A 13,773-nucleotide genomic window follows, 5' to 3' on the forward strand; every position below is an offset into this window, starting at 1 on the left:
GAAGCAATCGTTAATTTCAATGCGAAATGGTACAATCAAGTAGGTCATGGACTATCCAAATCCAACTGTCAAAGCCCAGTGGCTCGGAGTCGGCCCATTCCAGCTCAGTTACAGTTCTGTTCTCATCCAGAGCACACCTCCCAGTACTACTAAATTTCTCTCGCTTTTCAGTTTCGTTCGACATATTCAATATAATGGCCAGGGCTAAACTAAACCAGTGGGTGGTACAACTGCGCGACGTTGGCAAGGTCCTGCGATGCAACTTGCCCATAATGGACAAGGCCAATTGGGTTCTGTCCAGGATTCAGGTGAGTGCTAATCCATGGTGGCAAGAATTCGCGTTCAATTTAAAACCAGAAACCACCGTATCCCCTATCCCCAAGCAGAGCATCAGGAAACCTCTACCCCTAACATCGTCCAAGTGCCCGCCCAATGCCACTGAGCCCTCAAATTCCAAAGCAAATATCAGTGGGCGATCCCATGGTTCCGAGTATCACAACTAGCAAGATCAAAATGGCTTTATCAGCCGAGCCCAATTCAGGCATAAATTGAAAATTCTTAGCGCATGCGAATTTTACTAACTGATTAATCGAATAGCCTTGAACCCGGTTATGTAGAAATCAGCACAGCTATTTCATTATCACGGACTTCCAAAGTTCTGCCAAATTATTTATCGTAGCAAAATGCGAATGCTGCATTTGTACTAGACATTTTGTCACGCTCTTTTAGTCTAAAGCATTATGAAACTGCAAATCAATAAACATTTGTACCATTTTTTTACTAAAACCCGAAGCAAAGGACGGTTCATTCGATTTTTCATTTTCCTGAGCGAGGAAGCCGAGCACACTTGTCTCCATGGAGATTTCCAGCTGAAAATGGGTTAAGGGTGTCGAGGGATACTCACTGCCATGTGTGGCTGATTTGCGCCATCATTAAAATCATCATCGTCAGCGTTTGTTATCTAATTTGCAGTCATCTCATCACCATTTGACCCCATACTCGAATACTCGACGCTGTTCAGCCTGCGAGTGTCCTTTGCAAAGGTTTTACGCCTGCCTTTCAATTTAAATGGGGTGGCCAATGTCCAATGGCCATTCGCAAGGGGTGCTTGTTGAATGTGAATGTTGAATGGCCCAAACTGGAGACCCCGAAACCCTGGCAATCTCTTCGAGTGTCAATCTGAATAGATTTCGCAGTGCGAACTTGTGTGGCCCACAATGAAGGGGTCTAATGAAGGGGGTGAATGGGTTCGTCTTGGTAAATGCCCAAAAATTGGAGCGGAAAATGACAAAATGCCAGCTAGTTTTGAATCCATGTGACAGATACTACTACAGAATCTTACTACTTTTACTCGACTCTCGCTCATTTCGAATTTCTTTTATTGTACAGAATTGAGTTAGTGTATAGTTAAATTAGTAATATATACTTAGTAAACTCTAGGGAAGACTGCTGCTTGCGCTTCATATCTTAGGGATTACGAATGATGGAGTGGTGTGGAGTGGGTTGCAGTGGAGGGGTGTGGTGGAGGTGGGTGGTGGGTGGTGGCTGGTGGCTGGTGGGTGTGGCTACTACATCATCCCTTGCAGTACTGCAAGAGCTCCCTGTAGGTGCATCCACCTGGCTTGCAGCACAAATCGGTCACGTTCGGCATGTCGCGCTTCCTGCGCTTCCCAAAACTGTTGGCTGCGGAGGAGATGCGTATAGGTCAGAGGTCGTTTAAGAATTCAATAATCAAAGGTTAAGCGTTTGACTTACGAAAAACATCGCCGAGAGCCACCGTTCCGCCCACGCATATCTTCTGTATCAAATCGCTGAGGCCATTGGAGCAAATCGTGCGTCTCTGCTCGTATTCCACAGGTGCGAGTGGACTGCCCGCCACCTGGGGCACCCAACTGCTGATCAGCGCCGCCACAGCGAGCACGGTGGCCAGGACTAGCAGGACTTTGGTGGTCGCCACTTCGGGAATCATCTGCAATGGGCCCAGATTGTTAGATGTCACACATGTGTATGGCCAGCCTTGTGAGGCAAGTGTCCATATGGAGCAGCCCAAGCCCGAAGCCCCCAAAACCTGTTTGGCCCCGCCAAAGGACACAGTTCCTCGGAACCGAGCAGATAACTCCCCACTCTCTTCCGCCTCGCACACGCGTCTGGGGTTTCTTGGCTGGGTCCCTTATCAGCATTTGCGCTCAAATATTATTGTATTTTCCATTCGATTCGATTCGATTCGATTCGATTCTGTTATTGTTTGTGTCTGGGCTGGCCAGGAAATATATTTACATAAACTTCAGTGTTTAAAAATAACCCACCGATTTGCCGCCTTGCTGGGCTCCCCACTTATCATTTGGAACATGAGTTCTTTTTATACACAATCAGAGAGTCGAAGTGACTCTGGTCGTGGGGCATATGCCCCATGTGGCTTGTGTTTCTGTTTCTGTTTCAGTTTCAGTTTCAGTCTCTGTTTGTGTTATTGTTATTGTTTGCTTTTATGACTCTACTTTGGAAACTCGGTTTCCAGCCACACTCTATATATAGTATGTGGTTCAATGTTTTTCCACTTCTGTCGCTTTCGGTTTTTCACAGCGATATACGAGTACATGGCTGTGTTGTATGTACACATAGATGTATGTAAATGTCGCACACCACTTGGCTGATTTCGGCTGTTTGGTTGGTTGGTTGGTTGGGTGTTTTGTTTGTTTGTTTGTTTTCATTTCCTTGGGCAGAAGCGATCCCGGCTCGCGTTTTGTTTCTATCGTGATAAGAATCGAGAAGAGGTTAAGGCTGTCTTTGTGTCAATCTAGCGATTGGCTGGTTCAAGAGCTTGTGATCTTACACTTCTTACATCCTTGAAGGGCTGCGTTCGTACAGCCCACATTGTAATCTTCTGCGACTTTCCTACACGTATAGCAATAGATCCTTGGGGATTCCAGGGGAAATGCGTTATGTTCTTGTTTTTCTTGAAAGTCGCGCGAGAAACAAGTGGGATAAGAAAGTTCTGGGAGCCGCACGATAATCGTCTTATGCTGAACTGACTCTAAACGTGTTTCTTAGAAAATCCGTTTCTATATAGTAACATGATTAATACCCCCCGATTTTCCACTGAGACATAACCATATGAATACAATCTAAACCATTTGCCATACATAAACTTACGTTTGCATGCCGTTTGATCCTTGTTTTTGCCGTATCAATTAGTTTCCTCAGTGGTCCACGATGACGAATGACTAAGGTGCTTGTGATATTTGGGTTTTGTTTGATTTCGTTGACTTTTTATAGTGCTTGGTTTGCTGTTTTGTGTCTCTTTTGCTCCGGCGCTTCCTTTCCTTTTTTGTCTTTAGAGTTTCTATCCGATTATCACTTGCTTAAGGAACTTTCTTTTTTGCTAATTTGCAGATTTTCTTTTGCGATCACACAGTTTCAAAATCACAATCAATTGACGAAAAAAACAAAACAAAGCGACTAAAAATAAGGGTTAACTATCTTTTCTGGTTTTCTGGTGGGATTTGTTTGGGTTGTTCAAGGCTTCTGGGGTTATTACGTGCAAAAAAAAATAATTCAAATGGCGAATTGATAAATATCCGTGAGGCTTGCGATTGAGGATCGGATCGATCAATGTCCTTTTAAAATCGTTTGGCGTTCGGAGCGTGGAAAATCGAGCAAGTGGTTAACTTCTGATGCGGCTGCTGCCTTTTCGACTGCTGTTGCGGCTGCTGCGTTCTCTGCTGCTGCTGCGTCCGCCAGTTGTTGTTGCATCGCGTGAAGTATTGTGGCAGGAACAGAAGAGTGCGGGTATACGTCTCGGACCGCAGGAGAAGGAGTGAGTGAGTGAGTGAGTGAGTGAGTAAGTGTGTGAGTGGAGTGAGTGAGTGAGAGGGCAGTCGACTGAGTATGCGAATTGTAGCGGTATTCCGCTGACGTTGCGACTGGCTTGGAATTGGAAACGCTTTTGGAAGCTGACCGCTTGGGTGCTGGAACGTAAAGCTGCCGTTTTCTTCGGAGTATCTCGTATTCCAATCTCCCTCTCCCTCCCTCTGCCACTGCCACTGCCGCTGTCTCTTTCACTCTCACTGTGCGCTCATGTGCCGCTGGGCTGGCTCTCTCTATCTCGCTCCCTCTCTCTCTCACACTCTGCACGTCCTTATCTCTATCTCTTTCTCCGGGAGAGAGTAGAATCCGAATCCGAATCCGATTCCCGAATCCGAATGCAACAGCTGTTTGATACGCTCTCCAATTGTTTGCTGTTGTTTGCGCTTGTTTATTTTTAGACCACCAGTTGGGATCTATAATTAGATGGTGCCTTATCGCCACCACCCTCCCTCGCGACTTTCTTCCACCACTTTCATTCACTTCCACCCGTTCTTCGCTCGAAAGAACGTGCCCCGCTTCCTCACTTCCAGTCGCTGGATCTTGCACTTTTGATTGCACTCGTCACGAACTCTACTCGCTCCTTTTTTTGCCTGGACCGTTCTTCGCACTGACTTTCTTCCGCTTTGCACGCTTTTAAGTGCACTCTTAGCGAATTCTTCGCTCGCTCGGAAGAACGTTCTTCGTTGTTTCACAGCCGAATTGGAAAAGAACCGTTGCCGCGACGCCAGCGCAAAACGAAGTCTCACTTTACGCGCGTGCGAGTGAGAGGGCAAGATGCAGCGAATGCGTAGCACGTGGACTGCAGGTGGAAGAGCGAGCGAGATGGCAGCCACTGGAAGCAAAGTCCAGTGTCTTGCGAAAAGGAAAACACAAAAAAAAAACACAGTAAGCGCAAACAAATGCTTAAAATTAAACAATTTGCCGGCCATGACACATTCAATCAACTTTGGGTCACCGTGGGGCCGAGTGTTTGCGGGTGTGTGAGTGTGTTTGTGTGCGGGTGTGCGAGTGTGCGAGTGTTTGAGAGCATTAATACAGGCCAACGTCAGTACGCCGAACTTTTGTGGGTCAAGATGTACGGGCTGCCCAGAGAACGCCACTTCAGATCGTTTATCCAAAGTAATAACTTCATGCCCACTGCTTTTCTCCCCATTACCCTAAATCTAAACTCCAATTGCTTAAGCTTCGCCTAGAGGCAATAGTACAAAACTAGTCATACATACATATGTACATATGTATGTATATCAGCACTATCAGCCGGTTCCCGTTTTCGCTAGCATTGCGTTTTTGATTGTTGACATCCTGCTGGTGAGTTTGCAAATTTAGGGAACGCGATTATCGCACAATATATTCATCGGAAAATGAGTCAGATGGCGGAATGTCGGGAAATCGAGGCTCCCAAATATAGCAGGGGATGCTGATAGTTCGGCTTAGGAATGTCGGACTGTATAAGCATACAATGGAATAATCATATTAATAAGATCGCCTTTGAACAAAGTACACACACAATCACCGCATGTGTGGGTGTGCATGTGCGTGTGTGTGTGTGTGTGTGTGTGTGACAAATGCACACAGCAACAATACACAGCACAACAACAATAAATAGAGTGAATCCATCAGTGGAAAAGCAGCATCCAGTCCACGCTCCATATACAAATGTACGTATGTACATGTGTATGCACTTGTTGATTTTCATTTTCCTTATTAACGCTGCCGCCTCGTCAAAGCGACAAAGTTCACATCGCTTAGATGACTCCAAACTACATACGTACATATGTACATACACAACTATTTGATTCACGTGGTTTCCGCAACCCTTGCCCCCAATTTTCACGAGTTTAACTGACATTTGGCCAAAACGTTGATTGCTGTTGCTTGCGGGATTGATTACCTTTTGCAAAACTGCACTTGGCGATTTCCCAATCTATTTGTTAATCAATAATTGGAGATAGAAGCAGTTTACATAGGTGCGAAACTCTGGGAGTACCCTACCCTATATACGACCAGATATACCCTGTTTACGGGGTCTTGGGCTTCGAGTGGCTTGGCTTGGCTTGCAGATAATGATTCGGCGATAAGCTTGTTGATGTTTTGTTGCTGGAACTGCGACTGCGACTGCATGAAGATGAAGACGAAGAACGGAAGCCGATGGGGCAGCCCAAAAGGGGGCGGTACGGGTCAGTGGGCGCGCGGGGGGCGGTACGTTGGGAACGCCCGTCCGTCAGTGAAAAATCCGTAAACAACGCCAACGTGAATTCGTCGTGATCTAGTTTCAATTCAAAGTAAAAGATCCCTATTTTTAGCATTACTCTTGGCACTTCGACGGGGAAAACAACAACAGAGCGGTGGAGAAAGAGACAGCGAGAGAGGGAGAGAGCGAGAGAGATGAGTAAGGCGAGAAGGAGACGGCGCATAGCGATAGGGGCAGGGGGCACTGTGTGCTAAGTCATCGCGGTAGATAAGCCAAGACTTGTACACACTGAGAGAAATAGCACGAAAGTACCTATCCAAATTTGCCACATATCAATGTACATGTGTGATTTCAATCCTTTGATCCTTTGAACAACCATGGGCGCACACACTTGCAGCTGCTATCTTGCTGCCAAACTTCGGCCTGGCATTTTCTCCGTGTGTAGCCGTGCCATCTGGTTGTTTTGGGGAGGGACTACCGGAGGCGGCGATTGAAAATGGGCGTGTGTATTGTGTATTGGAGGATCGGCGAGATCGGGACCGAGCGTTCGGATCCCAGTGGCTTGGGCAATACGCAATACGCAATGCGGGGCAGAGTCCAAGGTGGGCAGACCCGCCACGGGCTGCATGCCACGTCAGGGTCAACGCTTCGAATGGCTAGTATGCCTAAATATGCATACCCCTTTTTCAGCTTGGAAAACCGCTGCTGAATCATGACTAGCAAAGCAGATGCGCTGCGATTTGCCCAATTGATTTGCCCAAGACAGGTGATTGGATATGGGTATTTTGGATAAACCGATCCTAACTGTGAGCGGCGAAAGCGCCCAGAGCGGCCCCTTGGTTTTTTTCCTCTAGCCAGTGCTGCAGATAAGCCGCAAGTGGGGGGCGCCTCAGGTCTGCCTCCCACTACAAGCACCAGAACAGCCCAGCTCCCAGCCCCCAGTCCCCCATCCGCCAATCCCCCGAGCCCCCACTTCCCACGCGGCAGCGAATATTGTTTACTTGTGCTAAAATTGGATCTTCATTGATTGACATCTGCGATCGGGCGCCAACGCCAAGACATCGCGAATCTATAGCTCACAGCTCACAGCTCCCAGCTCCCAGCTCGCATTTCGCAGCACGAAGCTGTTGCTCAGACGCAGATTATTGACCCAGAAGCGTGGAGGAGGTTTGTTGTTGATACCAAAAGCCTAGACAGCGGCGACAACAGTCTGCAATCGCTGTGTACGGGCAAAGGGAAACAAGTGCAATAACAATTCAAATGCCCATTCTAGCGAATTGAACTTTGCAATTAAGCAGCAAGTTCCATCGAACTGGCTCTAATGCGAAATTCCTGAATGGGGGAGTTCCTCATAAAATGCTGCAGTGTATTTCCGTAATGAATGAATTAAAATGAATTGTTGATGCAGCGAAATTATGTTTTATTGCTGCACAATACGCGCAGTTTAGCTTAAATTGTAACTTGGATTTCGCACTAACTTTAACTACCCAAAAGTAACTAACACTTTGTGTGCTGACTCTGAGTAATTAAAGCTGCGGTTGCCTGAGCATGCATAAATGAATTAATAAATGAATAAATAAGTAAAATGGTATCCGCAAGGGCTGATTTACAAACTTGCCCTGCGTGTAAGTTGGTAACACACCTTTGCATATTTGATGTCCATTTCAATTCGCACTTAAATATTCAAGAATCTGTTCTTTTTTCCTCCTTCTTTTTTTCTTTTTTCACTGGCGTGTCGAGCCAAAAAAACAGCTCACGAAATTATCGCCCGATGTCAATAAACTGTCGCCAACGACCCCAAAAAGGCAACAACAATCGCATGTTGCGCTGTTGGCTGATGCTGTGGGTGGTGGGTGGCGAAGTGGGTGGTGGGTGGTGGTTGGCGAAGTGGGTGCTTGCTGTTTGGGATGAAGAGCGTAGGGCAACAATCGAGAGTAGCAGCCACCAGCGGGCATAGACACACATTTGTTGGGCATAGTTCTGGTTGGCCTGTACTTTGGGGCGGCAGGTTGGTTGATTTGGTTGCTTTTCCCAGCTGCCAATGAACTGCAATCGGCTGGGCGGCCTCAAGGTCAACGGTTGGCACACAAAACTCTCTGGTTCAAGGAGTGCTGAACTGGATTTGAACCCGTCGAAGCGGCGAGCAAGCAAAGGGACCTTGAACTCAGTTCAACACCGAAAGTGGACAGTCAACTAGGGTCTCAAAGTGATTTCCTTAATTCAGCCCATAAATTCAATTTCTAAATTTATAAACCGAGCACTCAACGTGAGTTGCGGACGCCCAAATAAATAATGAGGTACATCATGAGGTACAGGGCATTTAACCGAATTCGCGGACAAGTAGCAACATCGAATCGAAAGCGAAGAACTAAAATCGCATGGAGAGTGTTGATAAAGTAGCGAGAGGTACATAGGTTAAGGCTGGCATCCTTCGAGGAATTCGCAAGTCTAGGGAGTGGAATTCAGTAGAAGCACTATGAGCTGAAACTGTTTGTTTACGCGGCACTTCAAGGTTGGCTCGATTTCAGTTCATCCGTCAATGAAATAGGAACCACTGACCCACAAATCCCATCTCTAATCTGTTTTTCCCAGAGAGTCAGAGAGTCCGACTTCGCAGCCGTCTTCGTATTCGTAATCTGCGGGGGTCGGCCATCTGGAGTCGGAAATCGGGAGTTGGGGCGACGTCTACCATCCGTCTGGCCGGCTGGTGACCTTGAAACCCCCCACCACACCCCCACCCCTCCCTCTCGCAGTGCCACCAGAAAGTGGCGAGAATATGGGGACTTTGCACCCATCAAAAACGGTGTGTCCCGATGAACTTTCACCCGAGCTTTTCCATTTCCCGTGAAACAGAAGCCAGCGGGCGAATCACTTATACGGCGCGTGGTCCCGACTTGTAAACAGAGTCGAGTTTACTATATGCCCGACTTACTACACCGTCCATTTATACATATATATGTACATATGTATTATGTTTGTACGCAAGTGTGCGATTAGAAGTGCGATTTCAAAATAAATCATTAACCGCATTTCAATCATTTTCATCAATTAATCATTGACCAAAAAGCGAAACGTGAAATACATATATACATATATGCACATATATATATATACACAATTGAAAACAATCTGCGAGTATAAACTGACATCAATTCTGGCGACAGTACGATTCATAGTAGCTGAGTAAAAACAATTCTTGGTTGCTATCTGCTCCCATGATCTTGTCATTTCGAAACGCACTGTTTGTCATGCATATTTTATATAATTATGCGAATTCAGATTGTAAACAATTTTACAAATAGTCGCAATAACAATTAAAGCTGATTTGCTTGCGATTAGAGCTGAACGGCCAGATGATCTATAGTATTCCTCAGTGATTCCTCTTGCCGTTTCACGGGGAAAGAAGGAGCACAAGGGTATCGGTGTGACCCGGTTCCAATCATTCAATCTTGCAATCTGTTCGATTCCCACGTGGCCGCTTTTTTACAATTATTATGGGTAATCTCCACTGCAATCTGAATTAGTTGTTGTTCGGTTCTTTTGCCATCTCAATCAGGGATCCTTTGCAAAGCTTTTATGAACCTAACACAGCAATTCAAAGACCCATCTTAATAAGGATAAGTGATATTTTAAGCGACCAAAAGTGGCCTTTCATTCAAATTTTGCGCCAAGTAGCGCCATCTGTTGGTGATTTGCTGGCACCTGCTACCATAGTCAAGGCTGCCACTTGATTCGAACCCATCGCGGTGTAAGCATCGAGGTTTCTGCCATCTATACCGCCTTCACCTTTAAATATTTAGCTAATCAATATCTTTTTAACCCACGAAAGATATCTCTTAAATCCGCCCGTATAATCGAGATTATTACTAATCCGAAAAGCAAGAAGCGCTAGGCAAATAAACAATTAGCCACGACACGAACCTCGCTTTGCGGAGCACCTGATACCCTTTATCGTTTATCGATTGACCTAGCCGAATCACGCCTCCTGATAACGATTAAACAAAAAGTCGAAATGTAGTAAAACTCGCGGAAAGTAAATAAATTGTTATAACCCAAGTATAATAAAGAGCGGCCAGCAAGTGGCAATACTATTGCGATTGTTGGGCACCCAACAACGGTGCCGGCTGGTCTGGGTGTTATCGGATGATTGGCAGCTCCTTTGGAAAATCCTCAAGTTCAGCTGCTTCTGCACACACTGACCTTCATTATACATACATAGCGTACATACGAGCAGTTTGTGTGTGTGTGCGTGCGCCAGCAAGTGTGTGGGTGCACTGAAAAAAGGTTGGAAAGGATACAAGCGCGAAATCGGTGAAAAACCGGAATATTGCATACCGCAGAGGTCGGAAGAGCCGAAAAATCCCATTAAAAGTCAAGGACGTCATGCTGCCCTCCGCCCACAGAAGTGGATGTGGGTGGCTCACCCATTAAAACTCCACTAAAACGCAAGCGCAGGAGTTTTCCTTCAAGAAGTCAAGGCTTCTTCGTTTTCGGGGTCATGGTCACAGCAGTGTAAAGTATATAGGATAAAGCAACACCATGTCCAGCGAGTCGTCCACCGAAGGCGACAGTGATCTATACGATCCATTGGCCGAGGAGCTGCACAACGTCCAGTTGGTCAAACATGTGACCCGGGAGAATATCGACGCCCTGAATGCCAAGTTTGCCAACCTGCAGGAGCCGCCAGCCATGTACTTAATAGGTGAGTCGTTGTGAGCCCAGCAGAACACTACCTGGGTTCTTGGAAATCCCTCGCCCACCCATAAGCTATTTATAAAATACCCCACTACAGCTAAGTGACATATGTATGTATGTATGCATCTATCTCACGACTTTGATTCTTACCCACAGAATACCAGGAGTTGACCTCCAAGCTCCACGAACTGGAGGCCAAGGAGCAGGAGCTAATGGAGCGACTGAATTCGCAGGACCAGCAGGATCAGCAGGAGGACTCCTCCTTGGTTGAGCGGTTTAAGGAGCAACCCCACTATCAAAATCAAACGCAAATCCTGCAGCAACAACGGCAATTGGCGCGAGTGCACCACGGCAACGATCTAACCGATAGCATGGGCTCTCAGCCGGGCAGCCAATGTGGAACTTTGACCCGTCAGCCGAAGATCCTTTTGAGAGCCCACCTGCCCAATCAACAGCGCACATCAGTGGAGGTAATTTCAGGAGTTCGATTATGTGATGCCCTCATGAAGGCCCTAAAACTCCGGCAACTGACGCCGGATATGTGCGAAGTAAGCACAACTCATTCCGGAAGACATATCATACCCTGGCACACGGATATCGGCACTCTGCATGTGGAGGAGATCTTTGTCAGGCTGCTGGACAAGTTCCCCATTAGGACACACATCAAGCACCAGATCATACGGAAGACCTTCTTCTCATTGGTATTCTGTGAGGGCTGTCGAAGGCTTCTGTTCACTGGGTTCTACTGTAGCCAGTGTAATTTCCGATTCCATCAGAGATGTGCCAATAGAGTGCCCATGCTGTGCCAGCCCTTTCCCATGGATAGCTATTATCAGCTACTGCTGGCCGAGAATCCGGATAATGGCGTTGGTTTCCCCGGCAGAGGCACTGCTGTCCGGTTTAATATGAGCAGCCGTAGTCGCAGTCGACGGTGCAGCAGCAGCGGCAGCAGCAGCAGCTCAAAGCCACCATCTTCATCATCTGGGAACCATCGACAGGGTCGTCCGCCACGGATCAGTCAGGATGATCGATCCAATTCAGCTCCAAATGTGTGTATTAACAACATCCGATCGATCACAAGCGAAGTGCAGCGCAGTTTGATAATGCAGGCTAGGCCTCCTTTGCCAGTGAGTCCGAAGATTTGCTGTTTTATAATTATTTTCTCGCTTAACATATGCTTGCATTTCTTACAGCATCCTTGCACAGATCACTCCAACTCCACGCAAGCGTCGCCCACGAGCACTTTGAAGCATAATCGTCCCAGGGCCAGATCCGCCGATGAGAGCAATAAGAATCTGCTTTTAAGGGACGCCAAAAGCTCCGAGGAAAACTGGGTAAGCTAGAGTGCTAGTGTGGTCACGTATTTACATAAATAATCAAAAATGGTCTATTTCTGCAGAATATTCTGGCGGAGGAGATATTAATTGGGCCCCGCATCGGATCGGGTTCCTTTGGAACCGTTTATCGCGCACATTGGCACGGTCCCGTGGCCGTAAAGACACTCAACGTGAAGACACCGAGTCCCGCCCAGTTGCAGGCTTTTAAGAACGAGGTAGCCATGCTGAAGAAGACGCGCCACTGCAATATCCTCCTCTTTATGGGGTGTGTGTCCAAACCATCGCTAGCAATTGTGACCCAGTGGTGCGAGGGCAGTAGTCTCTACAAGCACGTCCATGTCAGCGAAACCAAGTTTAAGTTGAACACGCTGATCGATATCGGACGTCAGGTGGCCCAGGGCATGGATTACCTGCATGCCAAGAACATCATACACAGGTTCGTTTCGGTATGGCGTTGCAAGCAAGAAATAATTTATATTTTTCATCTTAACAGAGACCTTAAGTCAAACAACATCTTTTTGCACGAAGATCTCTCCGTGAAGATAGGCGACTTCGGATTGGCCACTGCGAAAACTCGATGGTCGGGTGAGAAGCAAGCCAATCAACCCACGGGCAGTATTTTGTGGATGGCACCGGAGGTGATACGCATGCAGGAGCTGAACCCCTACTCCTTCCAATCGGACGTTTATGCCTTTGGTATCGTGATGTACGAACTGTTGGCGGAGTGTTTGCCCTACGGTCATATTAGCAACAAGGATCAGATCCTGTTTATGGTGGGACGAGGACTCCTGCGCCCCGATATGAGTCAAGTGCGCTCGGATGCGCCGCAGGCATTGAAGCGCTTGGCCGAGGACTGCATTAAGTATACACCCAAGGATCGACCGCTCTTTAGGCCGCTGCTCAATATGCTGGAGAATATGCTGCGCACATTGCCCAAAATCCATCGCAGTGCCAGTGAACCGAACTTGACGCAATCCCAGCTGCAAAACGATGAGTTTCTGTATTTGCCCAGCCCGAAAACGCCAGTGAACTTTAACAACTTTCAGTTCTTTGGCAGCGCTGGGAATATTTAGACAGCGACCTGTACCTGTACTTATATCCTGCGTGATCAAAGTGATCCTATTTCTATATATATTTTCGTTTTTGTCCCTCTGTACATAAGCGATTCGCGAAAGGGACGGCTTTGGTTGCCCACCAAAGTGAAAGAGAGATAGATAGAGAGAGAGAAAGAGAGAGATGGGTTGCCTGCCGACCCGGGAGCGAAACTTGCTTCTTTCCTTGGAACTGACAAAGTGCATTTCTGTTACCACAAAACGACTACAAACTGTAAACTAAACTGCAACGCCCATGTGTACATAACTGCATCATAACTTATATACGTTAGGCAAAACTACTGAAACTAAACTAAACTAAACTAGCTGATCGCAATTACATTATACACATTATACTGATACTACAAAAGAAGGTGTTGTTTCTGGAGTTGAGAAGTGATGGTGTGCAGCACGACGAAGAAAATTAAATTCAGGTATTATTTGTTATTTATTCTCATTTACTACTTCTTAGTTTATCGTTATAAGTTGCCCTTTTCTGTACATTTAAACCATACTTATTGATTGGTTCAAAATGTTTTCTTTAAAAACTCACTAAGTTTGAATATGAACGAATCTAAGTATTGCGTCGTCAAGG

General features: G+C 46.6%; 3 protein-coding genes across 8 annotated transcripts; 2 read left to right on the forward strand and 1 right to left on the reverse strand.

Moving 5' to 3' along the window:
- The first annotated feature begins 73 nt into the window (after positions 1-73).
- On the forward strand, positions 74-10,391 carry LOC113564553. Of its 3 annotated transcripts, none has more exons than XM_026982566.1 (2): positions 74-308; positions 9,885-10,391. In XM_026982566.1, the coding sequence occupies exons 1-2, from the start codon at positions 195-197 to the stop codon at positions 9,945-9,947; spliced, it is 177 nt and encodes a 58-aa protein (XP_026838367.1). In that variant the 5' UTR covers positions 74-194; the 3' UTR covers positions 9,948-10,391. The 3 variants fall into 3 exon arrangements, with proteins under 3 accessions (XP_026838367.1, XP_026838368.1, XP_026838366.1); XM_026982567.1 differs by lacking the exon at positions 9,885-10,391 and adding an exon at positions 358-456 and having other exon boundaries at positions 79-308; XM_026982565.1 differs by lacking the exon at positions 9,885-10,391 and adding an exon at positions 387-792 and having other exon boundaries at positions 89-308.
- On the reverse strand, positions 1,363-4,578 carry LOC6555537 (probable insulin-like peptide 6). 4 transcript variants are annotated; one of them, XM_026982561.1, is made up of 3 exons: positions 3,151-4,578; positions 1,756-1,969; positions 1,363-1,683 (listed from the first exon to the last, which is right to left on the reverse strand). In XM_026982561.1, exons 2-3 carry the CDS (start codon positions 1,967-1,969, stop codon positions 1,574-1,576), a joined length of 324 nt encoding a protein of 107 aa, XP_026838362.1. In that variant the 5' UTR covers positions 3,151-4,578; the 3' UTR covers positions 1,363-1,573. The 4 variants fall into 4 exon arrangements, with proteins under 4 accessions (XP_026838362.1, XP_026838363.1, XP_026838365.1 ...); XM_026982562.1 differs by lacking the exon at positions 3,151-4,578 and adding an exon at positions 2,307-2,432; XM_026982564.1 differs by lacking the exon at positions 3,151-4,578 and adding an exon at positions 2,122-2,182.
- On the forward strand, positions 10,015-13,548 carry LOC6555595 (raf homolog serine/threonine-protein kinase Raf). Its single transcript, XM_001982611.3, has 5 exons — positions 10,015-10,757; positions 10,907-11,877; positions 11,944-12,084; positions 12,150-12,523; positions 12,581-13,548. Exons 1-5 carry the CDS (start codon positions 10,595-10,597, stop codon positions 13,158-13,160), a joined length of 2,229 nt encoding a protein of 742 aa, XP_001982647.1. The 5' UTR covers positions 10,015-10,594; the 3' UTR covers positions 13,161-13,548.
- The last annotated feature ends 225 nt before the right edge of the window (positions 13,549-13,773 follow it).

Source organism: Drosophila erecta, unplaced genomic scaffold, assembly GCF_003286155.1.
Source record: "Drosophila erecta strain 14021-0224.00,06,07 unplaced genomic scaffold, DereRS2 tig00000126-arrow-pilon, whole genome shotgun sequence".
Lineage (NCBI taxonomy): Eukaryota > Metazoa > Arthropoda > Insecta > Diptera > Drosophilidae > Drosophila > Drosophila erecta.

Excerpts from the sequence above, each read along its gene's own strand:
- LOC6555537 (XM_026982561.1), bottom strand. The coding sequence starts at position 1,969 with ATGATTCCCGAAGTGGCGACCACCAAAGTCCTGCTAGTCCTGGCCACC. Across the intron at positions 1,684-1,755 it reads GGCTCTCGGCGATGTTTTTC|CCAACAGTTTTGGGAAGCGC; the intron begins GTAAGTCAAACG and ends TCTCCTCCGCAG.
- LOC113564553 (XM_026982565.1), top strand. The coding sequence starts at position 195 with ATGGCCAGGGCTAAACTAAACCAGTGGGTGGTACAACTGCGCGACGTT. Across the intron at positions 309-386 it reads GGGTTCTGTCCAGGATTCAG|AGCATCAGGAAACCTCTACC; the intron begins GTGAGTGCTAAT and ends ATCCCCAAGCAG.
- LOC6555595 (XM_001982611.3), top strand. The coding sequence starts at position 10,595 with ATGTCCAGCGAGTCGTCCACCGAAGGCGACAGTGATCTATACGATCCA. Across the intron at positions 10,758-10,906 it reads GCCAGCCATGTACTTAATAG|AATACCAGGAGTTGACCTCC; the intron begins GTGAGTCGTTGT and ends TCTTACCCACAG. Across the intron at positions 12,524-12,580 it reads GCCAAGAACATCATACACAG|AGACCTTAAGTCAAACAACA; the intron begins GTTCGTTTCGGT and ends TCATCTTAACAG.